This window comes from Terrapene carolina, unplaced genomic scaffold (assembly GCF_002925995.2).
Source record: "Terrapene carolina triunguis isolate 2854851 unplaced genomic scaffold, T_m_triunguis-2.0 Scaffold96, whole genome shotgun sequence".
Classification (NCBI taxonomy): Eukaryota; Metazoa; Chordata; order Testudines; family Emydidae; genus Terrapene; species Terrapene triunguis.
The window spans coordinates 71,990,932-72,015,031 of NW_020664447.1; the positions used below are offsets into that span (position 1 = coordinate 71,990,932).

Genomic DNA, 24,100 nt, shown 5'->3' on the forward strand with positions numbered 1-24,100 from the left:
TCTCTAACTTTATAAGGGGTGGGCTTGATTTTTAAAAGGAATAGCAGAATTAATGGCCTCTATCCATGTCTTTAGAAATACTAAAATCCAAGATTACGTAAGTATCTAGGGACTTTTAATAATGCTAATTATTAAACTGACAGACAGTGACAGCTCCACAGGGGTGATTTCAGTCTGTTGAACAGATTCTTATTTAGGGACTTTTATTGGCCAGATTAGAGCCTGATAGACTTTAAAAGCTTAACTCCTTAGCTGCTGGATTTATCTAGATTGCTACATGCTGTGTGGTTTAGACAGCGTAACCATCAGTGCACACATTCAAATTGTCTCAAAGAGACAAGAAACAGACGTTGTGCTAGCACAGCTGTTAGTCTATGTTGTTTTTTAAAGTAAGAGCTGTCTTTAAAAATCTTCCCCATTAAAAAAACAAACCCATGAACCCAGAAGCATTAGAGATGAGTGGATGACAAAATTTCAGTTAAAACACACACTTGTGAACAGGTGCCCTTCACAACCAACTCTGACACAAAGTCCATGCTCTGTAGTGTCATAATTTCACCTTGTTCCTAGGGCTTGCCTTTATTAACAAAACAACAAATTTTAGCTCAAGCGTTCTCCCCAGCCTGCTCCATTCCTACACCAGGTCTGCTCAGCCCACACTCTAGATCCGCTCTCTAGAGAGTCACTCCCAACTCCTTTATATCCAGGTGCGGTAATCAGACACGATTCAGCAAACCCCACTAACCCATTTTCTCAGCAGGATCTACACCTGCTAGGAGGATTGGGTGTTTCAGACAAACACTGCCAGCCAGTTACAACAATGAACTGCATGAGACATATGACAGTATCAAAATCAAATCTAAAAACAGTAACTTCCTTTTCTGGAATGCCTATGATTTTAAATAAATAAATAAATAAATAAATAAAAATCGCCCAAGCTTTTTTCCAAAATTAAAAAACACCCTGGAGGTATGGTTTGTAGGTCCAATACCTTGTTGGGGGCAGGGGAAACAAACAAACAAACAAACAAAAAACAGCCTATGTTAAAATGATGGCCAAGTAATAAACCTGCTACTTTTAAGATGAAGTGCTAATATAGCTGAAGTCATAGGCCCCGATCCTGCAAACTCACAGACACAGGCAGAACCCTTTGCTCATGCAGTGCCCCATTAAAGTCAGTGGGGTGCATACGACATTGCAGAATTAAGGTTTTAATTCCCCTCTTTATATACCACTTCTGTACAGGAGATTAATCTAGATTTATAAGGAAACCAGCACCTAAAACAGAATGGATCTAATATGGTGTCATATACACTATTTACATATGCTGATATATACAGATTATGTTTTCTGAGATCATAATATAAAATTATTCATTGATAGAATGTGCATATAATCAAAGAAATATTATTTCCATTTGTGACCTGCCAAGAAAAAGCAGAAATCCTGCGTTTAGGGAACTGCTGTGCAACTGGAAGATTTTTTTTTTAATTTACCTTATATTTATGGAATTCATGTAGACTTCACTTTAAAATATCTGTATGCAAAAGGCTAAATTAAATGGAACCTATTACAGAAATACAACTGACCAAAGCAGGCCTTTAGAGCTGCAGATATTATAGCTATGCAACAGGCATTACAGGCAGTCCTTGGACTTATGACACAATTGGTTCCTGAAAATTGCTTCGTAAGTCAAAATGTCGTAATTCAGAACCGCAATCCACTCCATTGCAGGACCGAACGTCGTAAAGTTGAAACCGATTGTCGTTAGTTGAATCAGGGTGTCAATTCAGAAATGTCGTAAGTGCCATTCGTGGTAAGTCAAACATCGTAAAGTCGAGGACTGCCTGTATAAACAATTAATTTAGCAAAAATAAATCCCTTTACTACTACACACTGCACACAGCAGACAGAATATTTTCCAATATATCTGAAATCGTAGCTTCCTTAGGCTACAGGGAACCTAGGGCTGCAGAACCTACCTAAACAATACTCCAATTGATGTAAATGGGAATTTTGCCTGTGTCTAGATAGCAGAATTGAGTCAAAAGTATGTTAAGTCTGATGAGATTGTCTAGATACAGTGATATATGCCTTAAATCTAATCAAAAACTCACAATAAATATGGTAGTGGAAGGTAGCAAAATGCCCTGTAATTTTACTCTTGCAAGTCGTAGTGCAACAGTTTACTAGATTAACACTAGAATAAATTAAATTCTTAAACAGAAGATTTACACCAGGTAAATTCAAATTAGTACAGACCTAAATTAAACATTCACTCATTTTTTTAGCTGTCTAAATGACAGTGGAAATATTCTCTCATTCAGACCATTCCAAGTATCTCTCCCCCCCCCCCCCCCCAGTTGATGATAAAATGTCGTGGGTTAAATCATGAAGTGCTGAATAAAAGCCAGAGAGATATTTCATGCTGTACAATACCCATTTTTGCACCTCCAGGTCCAGTGGGTGCTGGAGCCCACCGTGATCACCCCATGGCAACTGAACCCACCTCCCCACCTGTGCTTTCAGAATAATGCCCCTTTGCCTCTACTTCTGATGTGGCAACCTTAACCAACTACTGCCACAAGTTAGAACAACAAACCCACTGAAACCTTGGATCGGAACAAAAGAGGAAGCTGATGACAGCAGCACAGCCCTTCTCCTCCAAGTACATTCCATTCAAGCTATGAGTCTAGAATTCAGAGTCATCTTCATTGCCATCCGTTAGTATTTATATTACAGGAGCACACACGAGGTCCCTTGCTATCTCAGCTTGGTTTCCCCATTTGTCTGTATAATGAATTCACACCTTCCTAGCTTATTAACCAAAACGAACACAGAACTAACACAGGCACATGCCAGCCTATTCTGTCCTTTCCTATATTCCAGCTCCAGGAAATTACGGGCCATAAAGTAGTAGAAGGGCAAACAAAGGAGACCTGGGGAATTATAGACCGATTGGCCTAACTTTGATAACTGGAAAGATACTGGAACAAGTTGTTAAACAATCAGTTTGTAAGCAAGTCGAGGATAAAAGGGTTAAGGTACAGCCAGCATGGGTTTGTCAAGAACAAATCATGCCAAACCAACCTAATTTCCTTCTTTGATGGGGTTACTGGCCTACGTGGGAAGCAGAAGACAGGCTATATCTTGACTTTAGAAAGGGATACCATCCTTTGTGACAGTCTCATAATCAAACTAGGGAAACGTTGTCTGGATGAAATTACTATAAGGTGGGTGCCCAATTGGTTGAAAGACTGTACTCCAAGAGTAGTTATCAATGGATTGCTATCTAACTGGGATGGTGTAACTAGTGAGTCCCTCAGGGGTCAGTTCTGGATCCAGAACTATTCAATATTTTCATTAACGACTTAGATAATGGAGTGGAGAGTATGTTTATAAAATTTGCAGATGACACCAAGCTGGAGGGTGGGGGTTGTAAGCACTCTGGAGGATAGGATTAGAATTCAAAACGACCTTGACAAATGGGAGAATTGTTCTGAATTCAACAATAGGAAATTCAATAAAGTGCAAAATACTACACTTAGGAAGGGAAAAAAAATCAAATGCGTAACTACAAAACAGGGAATAACTGGCTCGGTGGTAGTACTGTTTATGTTATAAAGAAGACTGTGATCAATTGTTCTCCATATCCAGCGAAGGTAGGACAAGAAGTAATGGACTTAATCTGCAGCAGGGGAGATTTAGGTTAGATATTAGGAAAAACTTTAACTCTTAGGATAGTTAAGCACTGGAGTAGACTTCCAAGAGAGGTTGTGGAATCCCTGTCATTGGAGGTTTTAAAGAACAGGTTGGACAAATACCTGTGAGGGATGGTCTAGGTTTACTTGCTCCTGCCTCAGTGTAGGGGGTGGACTCAATGACCTCTTGAGGTCCCTTCCAGCCCTATGTTTCTGTGATTCTATAATGGAAAACCTGACTACAAATTTTATTTGCGTCACAGTAGTGTCAAGAGGCCTCAACTGAGATTGGGGTCCTGCTGTGCTTGGCACTGTGTAAACACACAATAAGACAGTTAGTGCCCCATGGAGGTTCAATCTAAATAAAGATAGACAAAGGGTAGGAGCTGAAATGGAGTCACAGAAAACAGAAAGGTCTTGCCCAAAGTGACCACCAGAACTAGGACTAGAACCAATATCTCCTACCCCCCAATCCACTTGACCAAATTACCTCTTTGTAAAAAGTACAAGTACTTGGTACTAAATTATTCCCAGTATATGTAATAACGTTTATGGTACTAAGAATCTCAGTTTCTATACATCCCCTTCCCCATATCCTGTTACAAGTTATCACAGTTTAAAATCTGTTATCTCACATTAATGTACAAAATTACAGATGTGAGACTGATTCAGGCACTTAAATATATATTACAAACAAATTGTGCTCTCAGTTGCATACACCTTGGAGAAGAAATTGACAGACCCATAGCGTATAAAGTTAGCAAAGTAGTTTGGGTGAATTTATAAGGGACTATTATTTGTTAAAACTGCTGACATTGTGGTCTTGAGAAGAGACAAATGTTGTGGTTTACAAACTTGGATTTTAAAACTCAAGAAAAAAAGGTCCTCCCTTGAGCTTGAAATATAGATATGTAGTAATACGAAGAAATAAAGTTTACCTATAGAGGCCTATTAATTAAGCAACTAGTCAGGGACCCCCAGGAGTCTTCTTACTATTAGAAAAGAGATGTAATTTCAACAAAGGGGCACATTGTATATAAAAACTTGTTTACAGCTGGCAAAACAGCTATTGGGCACAAGTTATGAACCAAAACCAGAACTCGGATTTGCAGCAATATGATATATATAATGTTCTTTCTGCACATTCAGTGAATGACTTCATATTTACTCCTCCCACCATTATTAATGGAACTTCTAAGGTTTGAGTTACTTATGGAAGTTGCACATGGGCCATTTTGTGAGTATAACTGGTTTCAGAATTGTGTCTCAGCAGCAATTCTTTTTTAAATGCAGAACTATTTCCAGCCATTTAGAAATGTCAAGCAATTGTCCAAGGACTTAGTGGTCACAACTATGGGAACTACAGGCATCAAAATGTAGCAGTGACCACATACAGTGCTTCTTCCACTGGCATTTCCAATCTGCATTCTTTAAATGAAAGTTATGCCTCAAAACCACACAGACACTAGCCAAGTGATGATAATGTTAATTCTTTTCTTCCCACGACCACAAGTTTTTATGCAAACTGTAGGGATTTTTGTGATGCAGTATGTGCCATTTGAGTGAATATTGGCATGTCTGAAAGTTAAGGATCTAGCAGATATGGAAACAGATCTTCTTGCTGCTTCTAGTTTTTTCAAACTATATTCAAAATGAATTTCATTGCCCATAAAAGGTGTCAGATCCAGAGGCTGATGCACAGAATGGAGGAAGCATGACAGCCACTTCAAGCTTCCCCAGGCTACCCTGCCAGTCTGCCCCAGCCCAGGCTTGTTTCAAATAACTGCTCCAAAGCGTAGTCCACACAAGCACATTCTGTACCCACTGTTGGTAAAGAATGCAGTTGCACCAGTGTTGACAATGGTTTAAGTGCTAGTGTATGTAGGCTAAATAAAGCATTACCTACACTGTGGTAAAGGGTGCTATGGTGACGAATTCAGTATAAGAACCAAACAGAATAGAATAGGGTGTGTCTACACTCAGGATTTTCCTCAAGTTCTCCTGCCATTGTCCTAGCTACATCTTAACCCCTACTTGATGTCATCTACAAATTTTATAAGCACACTCTTCACTCCATTATCCAAATAATTAATTAATGAAAATATTGAATAGTACCGGACCCAGGACTGACCCCTGAGGGACCCCACTAAAAACACCATCCAGTTGGACAGTGAACCATTGATAACTACTCTTGGTCTTCCAGCCAGATGTGCACCCACCTTATAGTAATTTCAGATCACGTTTCCCTGGTTTGATTATGAGACCGTCACATGGGACTGTATCCATTTTTAAAGTCAAGTTATATCCAATCTACTGCTTCCCCAGTAACCCTGTCAAAGAAGGAAATTAGGCAGGTTTGGCATGATTTATTCTTGACAAACCCATGCTGGCTGTACCTTAAGCCTTTTATCCTCTACTTGTTTACAAACTGTTTAATAATTTGTTCCAGTATTTTTCTAGGAATCAAAGTTAGGCCAACCAGTCTATAATTCCCCACATCTCTCCCCTTTTTAAAGATGGGTATTACGTTTGTCCTTCTCCTGTCCTCTGGGAGCTCACCTGTCTTCCATGAGCTCTCAAAGATAATCACTAATGGTTCTGAGATTGCTTCAGCTAGTTCCTTAAGTACCCTAATATGAATTTCATCAGGCCCTGCCAACCTGAATACATCTAACTTACCTAAATGTTCTTTAACCTGTTCTTACCCTATTTTCCTTCCCCCTTGTTGCTCATATTAATTGTGTTGAGTACCTGCTAACCTTTAACCTTTTTAGTGAAGACTGAAGCAAAATGGACATTAAAAACTTCAGCCTTCCTGATGTTCTCAGTTATTAGGTCAACTTCTCCTCTAAGTAGTGGACCAACACTTTCCTTTGGGTATGTCTACACTACAGGATTAATCCGAATTTAGATAATTCGAATTTGGGAAACAGGTTGTATAAATTCGATTGTGCGCGGCCACACTAAGCACCTTAATTCGGTTTTAAACCACATTAATTCGGTGGTGTGCGGCCACACTAACCCTAATTCGAATTAACAAAATCGATTTAGGCTCTACTCCGTTCGTCGAGGTGGAGTACAGAAATCGATTTAAAGGGCCCTTTAATTCGAATTAACTGGCTCTGTAGTGTGGACGGGTGAAGGGTTAATTCGGATTAAGGCAGCTAAATCCGAATTAAAGTCCTAGTGTAGACCAGGCCTCAGTCTTTCACTTGTTCCTAATGTATTTAAAGAACCTGTTTTTACTGCCTTTTACGTGCATTGCAAGGTGTAACTCATTTTGTGTCTTAGCCTTTCTGGTTTTGTCCCTACATGCTTGTGTTCTTCTTTTGTACACCTCCTAAGCAATTCATCCATGTTTCCACTTTTTCTAGGATTCCTTTTTGATTTTCAGTTCAATAAAGACATACAAATATGTACATCAACAAGGGCGGTGGAAAGCTGCCAATGCTCTGAACCATCAGCTTGATCAAAGCACTAGCTAGAAAGTGCAAACACACCCTCCAACACACGTGTGTACACACACACACACAAAACTGACAATGACATTTCACATTCTCCCTCATAGAAGCCTTCCCAAAATGTCACAAAAGTTCAAAAAGTTAATTACCAGCATTTTGCTGTTAGCCAGTGGCACAATGTTCATTAAATGGAATTAGTGGCAGATCCTCTTTAACAGATTTCTGCTCAAGAAATCCCACAACAAAATGACTAATTTGCTTAGTTTCAGAAGATGAAGTTCTCACAGGCCATGATTACAGAGCCTGTAAAAGTGCGGCTACTCAGTGGGAAATGTAGAGACTTTACTTGCCACCAGGACTAACCCTTTTTTTATACACTCCTATTAAAATAAAAAATTGGAATCGGCCAACTCAAAATTCTCTCATCTTAAAAGTTGTCAAGGTTTCTCCCCATTTTACTGCAACAATCTTGACACAAGGCACTGGTGATTGTTTTTTTACAGCCCTCAGTGATCAAGGTTTTGTGCTGCTGTAAGTGCTGGCTTAACTTCACTGAATTCATAGATTAAATGCTTTTGACAGAGTTAACAAAAACAGCAATTGAGACACCAGGTGAACGTCAGAGCCACCTAAACTGTTCGGATTCCAGTGTAAAAGTGTTTCTTTAGTGCATTTGCCCATCCCATTTATGCCCAGTGAAGCAAATTTTATAAAGAGAGAAGTCCAAGCCACAAAGGTCAGATCTAGATCCAAATTTCCCCAATACCCAGCTCTCTTCAGATACAGGGTTTACATTCAGACCTGTTAGAGAGATAGTGCCTCAAAGTTCTGATCCAGATCTGGAATGTCTTAACATCGTGGGGGGCCATTTGGGTCCAGGGTTCTGGTTTACTTCCACCTCTACTTTCAGAAGAAAGTCACCAAATACTGAAATAAATTTTGTTTTAACAAGGAGATCAACTATACTGAGCACAGTTATGTTAGACATTTATATGGACCCAAAAAACTATCCAGCCTTTGAGTGATATCTTAAAATAGTTTAATTTTAGTAGCTACTGATATCTTATTCCACAAAACACAGGGTCTAGGGGATTTTGATTTTTTTTTTTTTTTTTTGTTTGTGGGGGGGGGGGGGGGGGGGGGGAGAAAGGCTTTTCTTTTGTGACACCCACTTTGACCCTTTGTTTAACAACACACAAAAGAATAATCACCCTCACTTCCCTCCATATACACTCCCCCCACCAAATACAAGGAATTAGCTGTAAATGAGATTTGAGTCCATTTGGTGAAAGTGAAGGGAATTCCCCAAGGCCAACATGGTGTTTTTTAAGCTTGTGCTTCCCTTGAGGAAGCAGCAATTTGTGCTTCTATTGTTTGTCAGGAACCTTCCCTCCCACTTCCAGACTGCCACTGAAATTGATTAGATGTTTTCTGTCAGTAACACACTAGCCTCATCCCGAGCTATTGACTTAGATTACTCAACTATACAAACACAACTAATTTCAGGCTACTTAAAAAACAACAAAAAACAAAGGTTCAAAGGAGGAGAGGTTTCACAATAATTACTATGAAAAGTTTTAGATGGCAAAATTCTCTAGTACATCCCAAAATATCCATTCTAGAAGCCTTGAGTATACTTTGTAACAACCAACCATCATTTAATTCAAATGATATACACTAGCTGGGCTTCTAACACACAAGAAATCTTCCAAAATACAACAACCATTAGTAGAAATGTGACGCTGCATATCAATCATATATAGAACTGCGCAGATTGCCTTTAACTCCTTCCAGGCTATTGGGAATTGAAGGTTACGCAACGTCATTTAAAAGGGAATCTCTCTTAGATTAACAAGAGGCCTTGGATTTGCCCTAAAGAGCTTGATGTGATAAACGAGAAATGAGCTCCTTACATGTAGTGTATAGATACAAAAATATAATTTTTGTTAGATTTGCTATTATTTAACATTTTCAAGAACAAACTAATTAATTTTTGCTATCATACTATTTACATGCAGGGTATGCATTCCTGAGGCAGGGAGATGCAGTAGCCTGACAAAGTAATGGTCTAGATCAGGGGTAGGCAACCTACGGCACATGTGCCAAAGGTGGCACGTGAGCTGATTTTTAGTGGCACTCACACTGCCCGGGTCCTGGCCACCGGTCCGGGGGGCTCTGCATTTTAATTTAATTTTAAATGAAGCTTCTTAAACGTTTTAAAAACCTTATTTACTTTACATACAATAATAGTTTAGTTATATATTATAGATTTATAGAAAGAGACCTTCTAACAACGTTTAAATGTATTACCGGCATGCGAAACCTTAAATTAGAGTGAATAAATGAAGACTCGGCACACCACTTCTGAAAGGTTGCCGACCCCTGGCCTAGATTTTTCTGGATTCTGGCCAGAATCTTATTATTATGCCTCCCATCTCCAGCCACAGCTCTTGCTCCGTTACAAATAGTAAGAAAGTGTGTTATAAGGTATTACTGTAGTGCCTGGCTAGATTAGATTATATTAAAAAAAAAAAACCAACAGCGCAGAACCAACAAGACACTAAACAAGCCAGGTCACATAATTCTGAATCACATTTATTTTCTCCCATACTCTAGCCCCTGTTTGTACATTGTCTAACAAAGGGCCTGATCATCTGCTGCAAGGTGCTGAACTCCCATGAGTGAGATTAAATGTTTAGGGTTCTCAGCACACTAAGGATCGGGCTCTTGGATTGCAAACTTTGTGGAGAAAGGACTGCGTCTTCTGATGTTGCATGTAGCGTAGTTGTAGCAATGTCGGTTCCAGGATATTAGAGGGACAAGGTGAGTGAGGTAATATCTTTTATAAGACCAACTTCTGTTGGCGAGACAGACAAGCTGATGAAGAATCTGGGTGGTTCAAAAGCTTGTCTCTCACACCAACAAAAGTTGGTCCAATTAAAAAAAAAAAAAAAATAGTACCTCACCCACCTTGTCTCTCTCTGTCTTCTGATGTCTGTAAAACTTCATACAGATCTATGGTGCTGAGTAAGCAATAATAAAGACAGACAAGGAAATCCCATCCTGTTATGTTGAAAGATTGAGGAAATGGGATTTACCTGCTGGGGTAGAGAACTCAACGGGACAATTACAGTTATTTATTTTTAAGTGAATGACAACCCATTCCAGCAATACCTACAATGCTAAATGATTGAGCCATACGTTTGTTGTCTTCAAAAATATATAAAATGCCAACACACCACCTCAGCTCAAAAAGCTACACAATCTACTCTCCTGACATGCTGCCATAACTTGCATTTAAAAGTCATCGGTTGTATTTTACTTTCTTCTGCATGAATCCCTCTCAGACTTTCTTTAGCAAGCTCTGTAGCACAGATAGCAATTGGTGGCAAGAATATTTTGGGGTATCTCTCTACTATAGTAGCATCAAGCCCCAGAACTGCAATTAAAGTTAATGAAGTACCATTATTCTCCCAAGAGATGCAACACTCCACCCAGCTGCCTCTAGTGTACAGCATATGGCTAGAAGAGATGCAGGTGGATGAGAAGAGCCTGGGAATGGGAGTTGATGTGGTCAGTCTTTCATGAGACTTATTTAAACACAATATGTATGTACAGGACCATTTTAATACTCCTTGGCATTTCAAGATGTCTCTAAGGGTGAAAGCAACGCTACTTGTTTTAAACACGTTTTATATCCTCAGACATTAGTCCTATTTCATAGATCCTGCAGAAGAGTTGAATATCGACACAGCTAACCAAAGAGCTATCATATCCTTCAAACTCAGTTTTTTCCTTCCTTTTTAAAATCTGCTGATGGGCCATGAAGGCTAGAAAAGTTAGCTCTATCTGTATTTCAAAGTGCTGGCAATGATGGCTGAAAATGCTTTTACATGAACACAATTTCCTCTTCATTTCCTGTGGTAGTTTTCTTTAACAGACTACTAATTCCTGTGCTAGCGGAAACACCACAACCCTCGGCAGACACCAGTAAGAGCAGAAGGCACACCTGATAATAAATCTTGATGTTTCTGACTAAGATGGTCAGGTTTTGGATTCGGAGGTTGACATCATTATCGACGTGCTTGTTGACACGTTGGTTTGTCGGCCGTGGATCTCTAGAAACAAAAAGGGAAAACCCAATGTTAAAGACTGGGCATGCATCAGCTCTATCCTGTCACACTACAATAATGCAGTACAAGGAGGACTCTTAAGCATTTGACTATTTCAGTACAATTAATACAAACTTACAACAAACTAACAACTTAATATTCCCTTTGCAGCCACGCAATGAAAGGGAGGGAGAGAGTTTGGAACGCTTCCACATACCACTCTGCGTAACACATTTTAGGTGACCCTATGTGGCGATTCAAGAGCCTCCCTCACTTCTAAGCAACATCATCCTGCAACCACTATGCACTCCCAGAGCAAGGGGTATGCAGCATACATATAGTTAGACCGTCCCTGATGCAAGGAAATCTCATTCAGACACAGGCCATTTTCTGTCTTGCCTAATTAGATTTAAGCCCGGTCTTATATTTTAAGAGTGTTCAGTGTCTAGCACACTGGGGCCCAGATCCTGACTGGGGCTTCTAGGAACTATTGGAAGATATATAAAGGTGTATGTGTGTGCAAGAGAGCAATTAATTGGGATGGGGGGGAGGGGGAGAAAAGAGAGAGATTAGGACGCTAGAAGGTTTTTTTGTTTTAAAGGAAGTGATTACAACTGAATCTCAAGGGTGAACTGAAATGACTGTTTCTGAGGTAAAGAAAAGCCCCAAATGATTAAGAGAATCTGTATGGAAGTTAAACACACCAATGCACCTTAAAAGGGATCTGAAAAACTTGTGCTCAGTCAATCCCCTAGTTCAGAGTGTTATCAGCGGACACCTAACCTACATAGGCATCTGCATCCAGGACTCTGCTTTGGCAGTTAATCTAGCCATTGACAACTCTTCCAGAGGAAACACTGAATTTTGGTGTTGACAGGTGAATTAAAGGGGAACTGACATACTGTGTGACTGTTTGTCAAAGTTTACACAAGTACTGTAAGCAGTTAAGAGTATTTTTGTGTTTTTAAGCACAACCACGTCAATTCATCTTTGCACTGAATATGGGTGATATGTGTAGACATCACAGAGTGTCTCTCCCATTGAAGAGATGGCCAAAGTCCTGCTTTGCTATTAGACTTGATACCTATACCCATGTGCAGTTGGTGATTTTAAATGCACTGAGGTACAAAGTGGTAAATTTGCCACTGGCATAAATGGGCAAGACTCCTCTTCATCCACTCTTACAGAAGCAGTAATATTTGGCACACTGACTGCAGTTTTAATACACAAGTTAAGAAAAACATAGGACTTCAACATAAATGCCATACTATCACCTTTACTTGAACCATCTCATTTTTGTTGATGTTTGCAGCCCTAAGATTAACTTGCCCTTGTTAATGAAACCGGTGCTCAAATACTTTGGTGATGGGGTCATACAAGTACCTAGTGAGACAGATCAGACAGCAGTGCAACAGCACAAGACATGTGCAAGATTTGAAAGGGGAACCTGGGTTTGGCCTCTCCAGGTCCATGTTAGGCCAGCCTGTACGGGGAATGCTCTAAAGAATACTAGTAGGGAGTCTGATTCTGATGGATGCTGGATACTTAGGCTTTGTGATTAGTCATTACAATACACAGGGAAGCAAACAAACAGTAAAGAGAAGTTGACCAAACAGAAGGGGTAGTTCAAAGTCCTCCAGGTTCTACATGAACCAATCCATTCATACACTACATAGCGGTGCTGCTGTCCAATACTATAGCCCATTAGCCCAAAGTCTATATCCAGAAAGAAGAGATGTTGGCTTTGGCTGTTCTATTTGGCACCTGCTGCCATACTTTAACAAAGGAAATATTAGTTTTGATGGTTGCTTATCTCACAAATCTATCACTGGGACATACTAGGAATGATGATGGGGATGGAAAATAAGTGGACTTTAAAAGTTTGATTAATAAAAAAAACCCACAAGAGGAAAACACACTCAACCCACTGAAGACACATAACTAGCCATGGCAAAGAACTGGTGTTTCTTTTGAATATTCCTATATAGGGCATTTTTAGGCCCAGGGCGAGATTTTCAAAAGCACCTAAGTGACTCAGGAGCACAAGGTCAATTGACTTTTAATGGGACTTTTGCTCCTAAATCATTTAGACATCTTTGGGGGAAAAAAAATCACACCCCCTTTACTGCCCAGAAACTACAAAACACACACACCCATACAGCCGCTTAAGTTTACAGATACAAGTAGCCCCACTGAAATCATTGGGACTATTCACATCCATAAGTGTTTGCAGGATCAGGGCGTGAGGAAAAAAAACTTCCTAAACTGCCACTATTATGTTTAATGACAATAATCACTTTGCCCAGGGCAGCCTTTAATATCATCCACCACGAGGCTTGTTGATCTGCCTGTGGAGCCAGACCGGAGTAAATGGTGTTATTTAAGCGGTTCCATCATTTCCTCTCTGAGATGGAGGCCAAGTGCTTTCTTGAAAATAAAATATAGTCTGAACATTATGTTACAGATGTTTGAAGAAATTGCATAAGTAGGCAGGTTTGTTTAATGTCAGAAAGGGGCACTGTGCAATGCCCCGAAAGCTCCCAGCTGCTAGTCAGTATACAGACCACAGTCATGTACAGTTTGTTGCCCAATAGGACAGACTGGGATAAGTGAGACCATGTATACAGCAACTTTATAAACTTCTTAAGCAGCATGGAATCTTATGCATGAGGTGAGGTGAGGTGAGCAGCTCCTTTCCCTGAAACAGAAATGCTTTTCAACTTGTCACCACAGAAGCACTTTATGAAATGTTAATGCTCACTGTATAACAAATTCAGATACTGATACTGGAGATGCACATGTGCAATAGGAGATCAGTAAGTTATGGAAGTCATGGCAAGTTGCTCTTTGAGACAATGGCTGGTTTCTGAAAAGCAGATAATCTTACAGGTCCTGGTTTGCTTGGTCTTACACGATTCTGTAACCTAAAGGCACCTTGGCCCAGTTAGTACTTGGATGAGCACCTCCTTACGAATCCCAGGTGTTCTAGGCATTCAGCTTTTCTGCAAGAAAAAACTGATACTTCATTATAATATTTTAAAATAAGTTTTTACAATACGTTTTCTATATTTGATTTTCTGTCTAGTGTGAGTGGGCAGCATAATGCAAAGGGGACAGATTGGATTGCTGCTATCTCTACCTCACTCACCAGGATTTAAAAATCCATTTGCCCCAGGCTAGTAGGGATGTGGTGAGCATGAATGGGCTGAGTGATGTCGGGGAGCAGAGACTGGGGTGGCTGGCTGCTAAGGGAAGGGAGCAACTGTGGAATCACAGCAACACGGGGCAGCCACTCCTTTTAGACATTAGAAAGACAGGACCATTGTGATCCAGGGGACACGCCTGTATCTTTAGGACAAGAGGCAGCAGAGTGGCATCTCCCCACTTCTCTTTAACTGGGGGAAACCAGAAATGAGCCTGTGAATGGGTGGCTGCATATGGGCACATGCAGGACAGGTGGGTATGTTGGAAGATGTGGGTCTGAGGAGTGAGAGGAAGGATGTTTGAGGGAGGAGGAAATAAATGAAAACAAGACACAGAGCGAGAGAGAAGAAGATACCAGAAATCTAGGGGAGAAGCAAAAGAACAGAACTCAGTGTAGGGAAAGAGAGAGGAAGCTACTCAAAACAACACAGAAAAGGGTACAACTCAATCTGTAATAGCAAAGAATAGGGGGAGCAAAGTCAGGGAGGGGGAACAGGGATCAACAAAATCACAAGACACTGGGTAAGCTGTGCAATAAGAAGCAAGCTTCACATTTACGGGAATATCTTTTTCCTTTAATTACACTGAGACAAAGAGTCTCAAACCGCGGCCTATGGACTCTCCTCGTTTCCAGCTTCTAAATTCCAAGCATTCTCAGCTCAGCCACTGGCCTGCTAGGCAACTTTGAGCAAGTCACTGGCCTCAGTTTCCATGACTCAGTTTCCCCATTTGTGAAATGGGGATAATGATACTGACCTCCCTTTGTAAAGTCTTTTGAGAGCTCTCAATGAAAAGATCTCTATAAGTGCGAGATATTATTAAATTGTATTAAAAGAAACTAAAAATATATCATACTTAGATTACACAGAAAACGAACAGGGATATTATGCAAGTGGAAGTGACAGCTCACAAGAATCTTCATATTAAAATATGCTCCCCACTATGAATGAGTTTGAGACCCCTGAACTGAATCTCATGAGTACTTCTGCTATTCAGCATTTTCCTTAAAGCCCTGCTCCATATGAGTACATGAGAATCTCAACTTTCATTTCTAAAGAGAAAGTACGTTTTTAGCCCTCATGATTGCAGAGAAAAACATGAGTTGAGTGTAACCCAGAAGTTAAAAAAAAAAAAAAACAGAAGGCAAATAAAAGGACCGCAAAATTATTAATTAAAAAAATCCGATCGTTATTTTTTTTGGAGGAAGCGGGGATGTCTTGATGGTCGAATGCTTTGCGCTGCTAATACGGGGTAACTGTGCTTGAAAAGAGCTCATCAGAGAGCAGTTAAACCAGATCATGAACTATGGGAAAGGATTTTTTTTTTTAAGTTCAAAATTATAAGTCTTGCTTGAGTAATTTGTGGCAAATAAGCATTACAAGTCAGTGGGAAGCCCTCAAATAGGGCCAGCGAATTATCAAATATCACAGATAATCAAATGTACCAAGGGTCACTAGTATTCTATTGCCTCTGGGCTGATTTTGTCTGAGATAAAAGTTGGTTTGGGAAGAACTATCCTGCAGTCCCAATCTCCTGTATTCTTTTGGCTGCACTTTGTTCCCGGAAGTAATTCACTAATGGAAAACAAACAGAAGGGGACTTTGTTTAGTCTAATTGCCATGATTCAAATATCACCTTCCTCTTCTTTCGTATCTAATAGACTAAAAGCCAATGAGAGCCCTAAACTGCCTGTAAAATAAATATTCCAATATGATTTAAAACAATACAAGAAATATGCTTCCAAATAATATAACCCTCATGTATACATGGCTACTTGCTGCTTCCATTATTATACTGGCTACTCCTATCACATATACTGAGATCACAGAAGACGGGTTGATATTATAAACAATGACAATTGCAAGCAAAATTCAAAGATATTTATTATACAGACTTTCCATTTAGGAGTTGCAAAAAATGATGGTTTTGTCAGATTTATTCCCGTCAGATATTTTGTCATTTTATTCCTGTCCGATATGTTCCAGTCTAGGTATTGTTTAACAAGCCAATACACAAATATTTAGGGCTCCTTGTGTATATACATCCACCATTTCCCAATAAAAACACTCCATCATCAAAAACTATGGGCTTAAGCAGTAAATATTTGCTTACGCTAACAGATATTCCTGGCCCAATGTAATCACTGTGCTCAAGGCAATCAGATTTGTGTCACTTTCATACCAGGAAGTGACACAAAACTGTATGCAGCAGAGTCTGAAAAACTTTGAAATGTGGCTGTAGAACAGTGTATTAATTTGATACAAATGCACTCACAAGAAATCCAGAAGTTCTAGTACTACTGCAGTTTCACTATGGATAGCTGTATTATTTTAGCGCCCCACTAAACAATATTGTATCATTTGCTCATAAGGGATATTATTTACAGATATGCAACTGTGCCATATCCATGCTTAGGTCAGAGTCAACTGTGCCAGAATACAGAAGGAGGAGACCATCAACAACAAAAAGACTTATCCTGTTTAGCAGTATTTAAAAATGTAGTGGCATTAACATTGGATGTTGGCCACAGTCTGACTCAATATGTAACTATCACCTGCATGAGTGTGTAAGGAGGCCTATCGTCCCTCCTTGCAAAGTTTGTTGTGCCTGAGGCTCAGCTCATTTCTGCGTCTCTCTGAACTCTAGCTGTCTAAAAAAGGACAGGGTGGCAGCAGGCCACCCCTCACTCCCCCTCCCCCATTTCACACAGCCAGCAGACCTGGACAGGCAAAAAGAATGGCAGCCTGCACGGCACCTCCCTCTGAGGCTGGTGCAGTTGCCATGCTGATCTGACTAAGCCATCCAAAATGCCTCCTTGGGGCCTCTGCCTGCAGCACAGCCCTTCTGCACCCACACCAGCATGCCAGATGGTGTGTAGGGCATAATCCAGCCTACCGTATTTAGAAATCATTGGTCTGCTTGCGTGAATGGAGCCTGCTCAGCACTGCACACAGTCAAAGCCCTATGTTTTGCCAGCAATCAAAGCTCACCAAGTTTAACCATGCCACTTAATAGAGCCACTGGATTCCTTTCAGCGATGATCGGACATTAAACCTCACTTGACAGCAGGACAGAAATAATGTATTTTAACAATGAAACACCTACAGCACCAGCCTCCGCAACTCGAAACAAGGTTTTGGTCAGGGGTGTGGGGAGGGGAGGTAATACAAATACCAGCTTCACCAATTCCCATTTAAAGACATCGGTTTTGCTGCAGCTAAACAATAAGGGTTTCAATCACATGGGACCATAAAAAAATCCAAACCTAAAACTCAAACTGTCATTTAGGTGTGAAGTCATATGCCTGTGTTGTGTGTGTTCAAACAACTTTGTCAACAGGATAATCCTCAGGCGAAACAATTTCAAGTAGGACTGGAAAGAAGAGAACACCTGATTGGTTAGACAACTGTCTAACAGCTCTTTACTACACTCCACCTTCAGAGCACCAACATTTACTACACTCCGTGCCTTCAGAGCACCAACATTATTTTAACATGGCACATAATATACTATCCGATTTATCAAGGACCCTGACAAGCACAGTTTCAGTAAGACACAAGCATTTAAAGTCAACCTTACATGGAACCTGAGGAACTGATGAGTGAGCATTTCTGAGACATTTGTTTTTCTATTCTGAAAACTTTGTGGGGCAGAAACACATTTAGAAAGGCTCTCCTGATTTACAGGCAAGCAGTAATTGCATTGCAAATTCTAAAGGTTGGCTAACAAAGAGTGAAGGTCACAGACAGAAGCTCTCTTCAGCACCTTGCTGGGTTGGGTGTACATAAATACTGTAGTGCTGGTTCCTTAGTTAAATAATCTTGGGCTCTCAATAGGAAAGTTTTGGTTTCTTTGATCCCAAGACACCACCAGAAGCACTGCCAAAGCCATCTCAAAAAAAGGAAAAAGAAAGCCCTGTCCGCTTGTGTTTAATCTAACGGGAGTTTCTTACTCCAGTACTCATTGTGCGTTAGTGCTTCCCCCCCACATTTTCCATGGTGCTGCTGGCAGAGTTGTCTTTTGGATGAGATGTAAGACTAAGCTCTTGAATGCTAGTGGTCATTAAAGAACCCATGGCATTTTTTGCCAGAGTATGGTATCCAGACCAAACTCCAATAGCATAATTATAGTTAACCTGACTCCCTCCCCCCTGCAATTTCAATTGGATTTTATTGTTCACTGCTTGCTCCAAAACACTGTTAAATTTTTGTACGCTGTAGAACAGTTACGTTCCTCGCTAGAGGTGGCTGCATTTCAATAGTTGATGAGGTGATGTAAACACTCTATTTTAATAATATATATACACATATTATTTTAGTCAGCAAAGCACTTTGCATCTCATAATAATGAATCCAAGTGATCTTCTACAGTTCTATCACTAAAAGAAAAACTCAGTTGCTCATATTTCTTTGTTGTAAATAGACACCAAGATAGCACCATTTTTGTTTTCCTTTGTTAAGTACTTTCTCTTTGGATGATACGAGGTCTGCTAAAAGTTTTTTCCCCAACAATGTCCATAATTTAGTTAATTCTAGTTAGTTAATTCCATAGCAGCCTCACTACAGCTGTAACTTTGTCTAGCATGGAGAAGTACTTTAAGGAAAGATGGACATGATGTAAACCCCCCTTCCACGTCTACACATTGAGAAAGTTTAGATGTGGATCTAAATATTGATGCTTAGAGCCCTGATTTTAGAAATTCTATTTAAAAAGGGGTTCTACCATGAAAAATGACTAAGAAACGTGGCCTTTCTGTAACCAGAGTCACAGGTCATGTAAGATTTTATCCCCCCCCCCCCCACACACACACACTTTTTTTTTAAACCACTTCAGTTAACACTGCAGAAACAATACACCTCAGAGGGAGTGTCCTGGATTCGACCTTGGCTCGTGTTAATTGTTAGCTAAATTCCATTTACAGAATCTTTATTGCTGGTAATGCACAAACCAGAAATAATTCAGTTTCACTTTGCAAATTGCATGTGGAGCTGGCCACCATCAGAGACAGGATACTGGACTAGATATCTTGGGGTAAGAAGCCAGACTCAAGACACCATCTTTACAAAGTCACTTTTCAGAAAATACTTGCACAGTACACACCAGTGACAAGTTAATCATCTACAGCAGGCTTTTCAAAAGTGCTCAGGGTTGGCCTAGATCTGAATACAGTGAAATCTATGGTAAAATGTCAATAAACTTCATTCAATGGGAGCAGAATTAGACCCATATTAAGCACTTTTGAAAATTCCACCTTTAAAAGTTAAATCAAAAAAACTTTTCCACATAAATTCCTTATCTGAAATATGTCCATTATGTTTAAATGGAAATACAAATTCATATGAAACAGAATCTGCATATGATAAATTCAGCTACAGGAAAGGATGTGGTAAAAACTAGATTAACGTAGAAACTTTTTACTAAGAGCTTACTTAAATGAAAGGAAAAAAAACAGAGCTAGATTAAGGTAACTGTTTTCTATTTCAGATTAAACTATTTATAAATGTCTTAGTTCTACTATCTGTAGTGGTCCGTGACAAACACGCCACCCAAATGAAAAAGCATTTTATTGAACTACATGAGCACTAAACTTTATATTTGAACATCAATACTTCTACGCAAGTGTGACTCACTGACTACAGTAAAGTTTCACGTGATAAGGCTTTTTCATTTCTCCAGAGATGATGAAATGTGCCATCACAGGGGGATACACAAACAATTAACAAATGTATCAGGGCAATTTTTAAACCTGGGGCAAGTTTTCTGTGTGGTCAATTTCAAATTCAGGAAATTTAAAAAAAAAAAAAAAATCCCCCTCCCAACCTAGGGAAAAATATTGCAAAAGATTTTCCTCTCGCCATGCACCTGTTTTCCAACCAACTCTCTATCAATTATACAGAAGACTGAAATGCTTTAATGCCTGTCAAACAATAACACACACTTTACCTTCACCAATAATGAGGCAATCTGCATATCAGGAAACTGACCTGTCTATTCAAAAGTATTGATTTCCAGTATACATTTAAATGCAAGTCAACTCAATTACAGTAATTTAAGGTTGGATCTTGTAACACTAAGCAGTTTTCATTATCCCTTAAAAGATTACTTACATTTGCAACATGATTTTGTTCAGAAAGACACCATCTACCAGATCCATATACATAGTCAATTTGTCTTCATTTTCATTCCCTAATGGTCCAAATGTCTTCACCTGTCAGAAAAAACAGCAGATATTTTAATAATCCTTCACAATTTTTTTTACAGAATAACCTAAAATTGCACACGTCCCAAGTCTCACTAGAAACCACCTCCAACCCCACTCCTGCCAAAGCAATTACAAACGGAGTAGTTAAACAATCCCTGCACATCTTCTAAACACAAAAGACTCATCTGCGAATAGGCTTTCTGACATAAGGGGAGGGAAGCAGCCCTGCTGTAAAACCATTGATTTCAACAGTGCTGAACTTGTTTACACCAGCATTGAATTTAAATCAAGATTGGATGTTTTTCTAAAAAATCTGCTCTAGGAATTATTTTGGAGACAATCTCTGGCCTATGTTAAACAGGAGGTCAGACTAGATGATCACAACGGTCCCTTCCGGCCTAGAATCTATGAATTTGACTCAAGCTTCTTCACAACCCTGTTCTCGCTGCCTACACATTTTTTTCTTCCTCCAGCAAGAACTGTGTACCTGTGTCATAAAAGCAAAGGACAGTGGTTCTTATCTGGTGACTCTGATCACCAACAGGGGCAAATATTTTGGGCTGAGGGTGCCCAGGCCTATTTGACAACATTGTTCACATTTAAATTAAATGACTGAAACAGATTCCCAACCAGTAGCGGATGTCAAATTCATAGAAAGAAAGCTCCTTGCTCTCACTGTACCAGGGCAAGATTTACACCATTCAGGCTCCTTTCCCATCCCCCATTCCAAAGGTGGGGTTTGATGCTCCCCATTTCAGAGCCACACGGTCCTTTTTCAGATTTCGTGAAAGATTCATCCCAATTACTGATCTCACAACACTTATCTATGGTTCATGTGACAATCATATCCTGGAAGGTATTGTTGCTTTGGGCCTAGCATTCAAACCTCCGAAAAGCAGGTAAGTAGCAACAGAATAACTGGATTCCTGTTTTCAAGATGGTCCCCTCCCTCCCAGGTCAAAATCCCTTTTCTTCTAAGCACCTATTGTGAGCAGCACCGAAGAACAAACGCTGTTACAAGGGGAACAACCCGCTAGCTCTCAGAGAGGAAAGTTTCTTTTTGTTTTGCAGGCAGATCGCTAGGAGACCCCCAGACTGGTCGCAGACACTTGCGGCAGCTTTATTTAAAGTTGAAAAATAGAGCTACTTTGTAACTGCACGATTCCTGGAGCAGACCGTTAATATTATTATTTAAAATAACCAGGACCCATAAACCTGTTTCCCTGCCAGCCGCCCAGGTGGGGATAATTCAGCCTGGCCAAGAGATCTCTGCATGGAGTTGCTTTTAAGAATCAAAAAGCGGTGTTGGTGTGTGCGCGCAGCGGAAGCGGGACGCTAACCTGTCCCCAGCCCCTCGGGGCACCCAGCCAGGTGCTCCCCGAGACGCGGGGGGAGCGGGCAGCCCCCGCCCCAGCACACAGGTCCCAGAACAATGAGGCGCCACTTACCCAGGTCACCAAAGGGCTCTGCAGGAAGAGCTCCATGAGCTCGGAAATGGTCACATCCATGTTCGCGGGGCTCGGCTCACAAAGGCAGCGTGCGAAGGGCTCGCTCACTCGGGAGACAAAGGCGAAGAGCCCATGTTCCGCGGCGCCAGCGCCCGGCAGGAGTTGCTTAGCAGAGAAACAATGCGAGGTCCATCCCCCCTTCCCCTAAGGGCACACGGTGCGCAGGGCCGCTTCCTCTGGCTGCGAGTCCGCTCCCCAGGCTGCCCCGCCAGGGATCGGAGCCTCCCCGCTGCAGGCCGGTCCGTCCGCCCCCGCTCCCGGCAAGGGCGCGCTAGTCACTCCCCCAGCAGGCTGCGGCGTCCCGGAGAGACGCTCCCACTCCGCACAAACTCCGCGGCGGCAAGTTACTCCGCGCGGCAGAAGCGGGTTCTTAGGCGTGCGCTCGGGGGAACCAAAGGAAACTCACGCGCCTCGCTGCAGCACTGTCAGCGCGAGGAAGGGACGTGCGGGGAAGTTGGGTGTATTAATAATAATAAAAGAGCACGGCCCAGAAACTCCCCTGCGCTCGAGAGAAGCCATGCAACGCGCAGCCCCGTGTAGCTGAGCGGGCGATGCAGCGTCCCTCGCTTCACGACTACCTGTAGCAACTAGGAAAGTCCCTGCACCCGCAATTAGACAGGGGGTGGGAGGGGACGGTAAGGAGGAGTTTTGACAGGCATCGCCGGCTGCAAATGGGAGGCTGGAGAATGGACTGAGCCTGACCAATGGGAGTTGCCGCTGGCTGAATTTTGGTGTCAGCTAAGTTTGCTGTTACTTTGGAGCTGAGCGAACACAAGGAGGGGCGGCGGAGGTGGTGGGGCGAGGGGGGGCGCGCTGGGCACTGCTGTGGGGTGGGAAGGTGTGTGCTGGCGATAGCTGGCACTCGGAGGGGTGGCGCATGCAGGCAGGTTCCCCCGCGGGCATCACCCGGATTCTTCCCCCGGGCGCGCAGACAAACCAGGCCACTGCAGCTGGCTCCCAGTGTGTTCCCCAGTCACTAACCCACCACGCTTCCTCAACTCAGGGTGTGGGTGCAGTTGCTCGTGCCGAAGGCCGGGGTATCAGTCAGGGCCCAGAGATCGGTACTGAAAACCAGTTCTTGTTTGCCGAGTATTGAATAGGGCGGATCTATAAACGTGCAAAGCTAAAAGACAATGAAGGAAAGCAAGGGGGGCGGGGGGATGTGCTGTGTGTGTGAGAGAGAGAGAGAGAGAAAATCCTCCTTTGACCTGCAGGATGTTTTTCGTCTATGCTAATGGCCATTGGTAGCATGACTGCAGTACTAGCCCGCTTGTGTTTAAACATGAACTCATGCCTAAGGCTTCCCAAACCCGAGGGAAGGCGGTGGCGGTTGGGCAAGTGACCATTTAGACACAGTAGCTAAATCCTTCAGTTTAACCTCGGAGCCCTGCTAATTTTGAACTCCAATAGGAGCGGATAACTAGATTCACATGCAGCACTTTCAACAGTGACCCTTCGTTCAGTTCGACGTTCTCTCGTTTTCAGGGGGCTCTGCTTATTGTCTCTGACTTTCCCTCATCCCTTAACCAAAGGATGGCACTGGGGAGGCTGTGGTATTTATATGAGCCAAGTATGGTGTTGGTTCTCCTCAATTCTGATAGCTGCATGCATCCCTCCTCCCCTTCTTTCATCAACTCAGCTGCCAAGTCTGCAGTATGTCCGGTCTGAGAGGAAGAGCAGCAGGTTGCTGGAGCCAGCCCGTGTTGATCCATACACGATTGGCTGAAAGACACCTAGGATGCGTCTGACGGAGTGGTTATTCACCCACGAAAGCTTATGCTCCAATACGTCTGTTAGTCTAGAAGGTGCCACAGGACTCTTTGTTGCTTTCTAGGATGAGTAACTGAGCCACTCAATCTCTTCAGACCTCCAAAACTAGTGATTTCTGAAGACAGGTTTCCAAGCAGCACCA

At 41.5% G+C, this 24,100-nt stretch overlaps 1 protein-coding gene across 1 annotated transcript; it reads right to left on the bottom strand.

Moving 5' to 3' along the window:
* Positions 1 to 1,740: 1,740 nt before the first annotated feature.
* On the bottom strand, positions 1,741 to 22,754 carry LOC115271202 (protein Daple-like). The gene is made up of 4 exons (XM_029911472.1): positions 22,129 to 22,754; positions 20,586 to 20,686; positions 11,172 to 11,280; positions 1,741 to 1,847 (listed from the first exon to the last, which is right to left on the bottom strand). The coding sequence occupies exons 1-4, from the start codon at positions 22,186 to 22,188 to the stop codon at positions 1,785 to 1,787; spliced, it is 333 nt and encodes a 110-aa protein (XP_029767332.1). The 5' UTR covers positions 22,189 to 22,754; the 3' UTR covers positions 1,741 to 1,784.
* Between the last annotated feature and the right edge of the window lie 1,346 nt (positions 22,755 to 24,100).

Bases quoted from the DNA above. Each gene is read 5' to 3' on its own strand.
- LOC115271202 (XM_029911472.1), bottom strand. From the start codon at position 22,188: ATGGATGTGACCATTTCCGAGCTCATGGAGCTCTTCCTGCAGAGCCCT. The intron at 20,687-22,128 runs GTAAGTGGCGCC...TTTTTCTGACAG, and splicing joins AGAGCCCTTTGGTGACCTGG to GTGAAGACATTTGGACCATT. The intron at 1,848-11,171 runs GTGTGCCTTCTG...TTGTTTATACAG, and splicing joins ACATCAAGATTTATTATCAG to GCAGTCCTCGACTTTACGAT.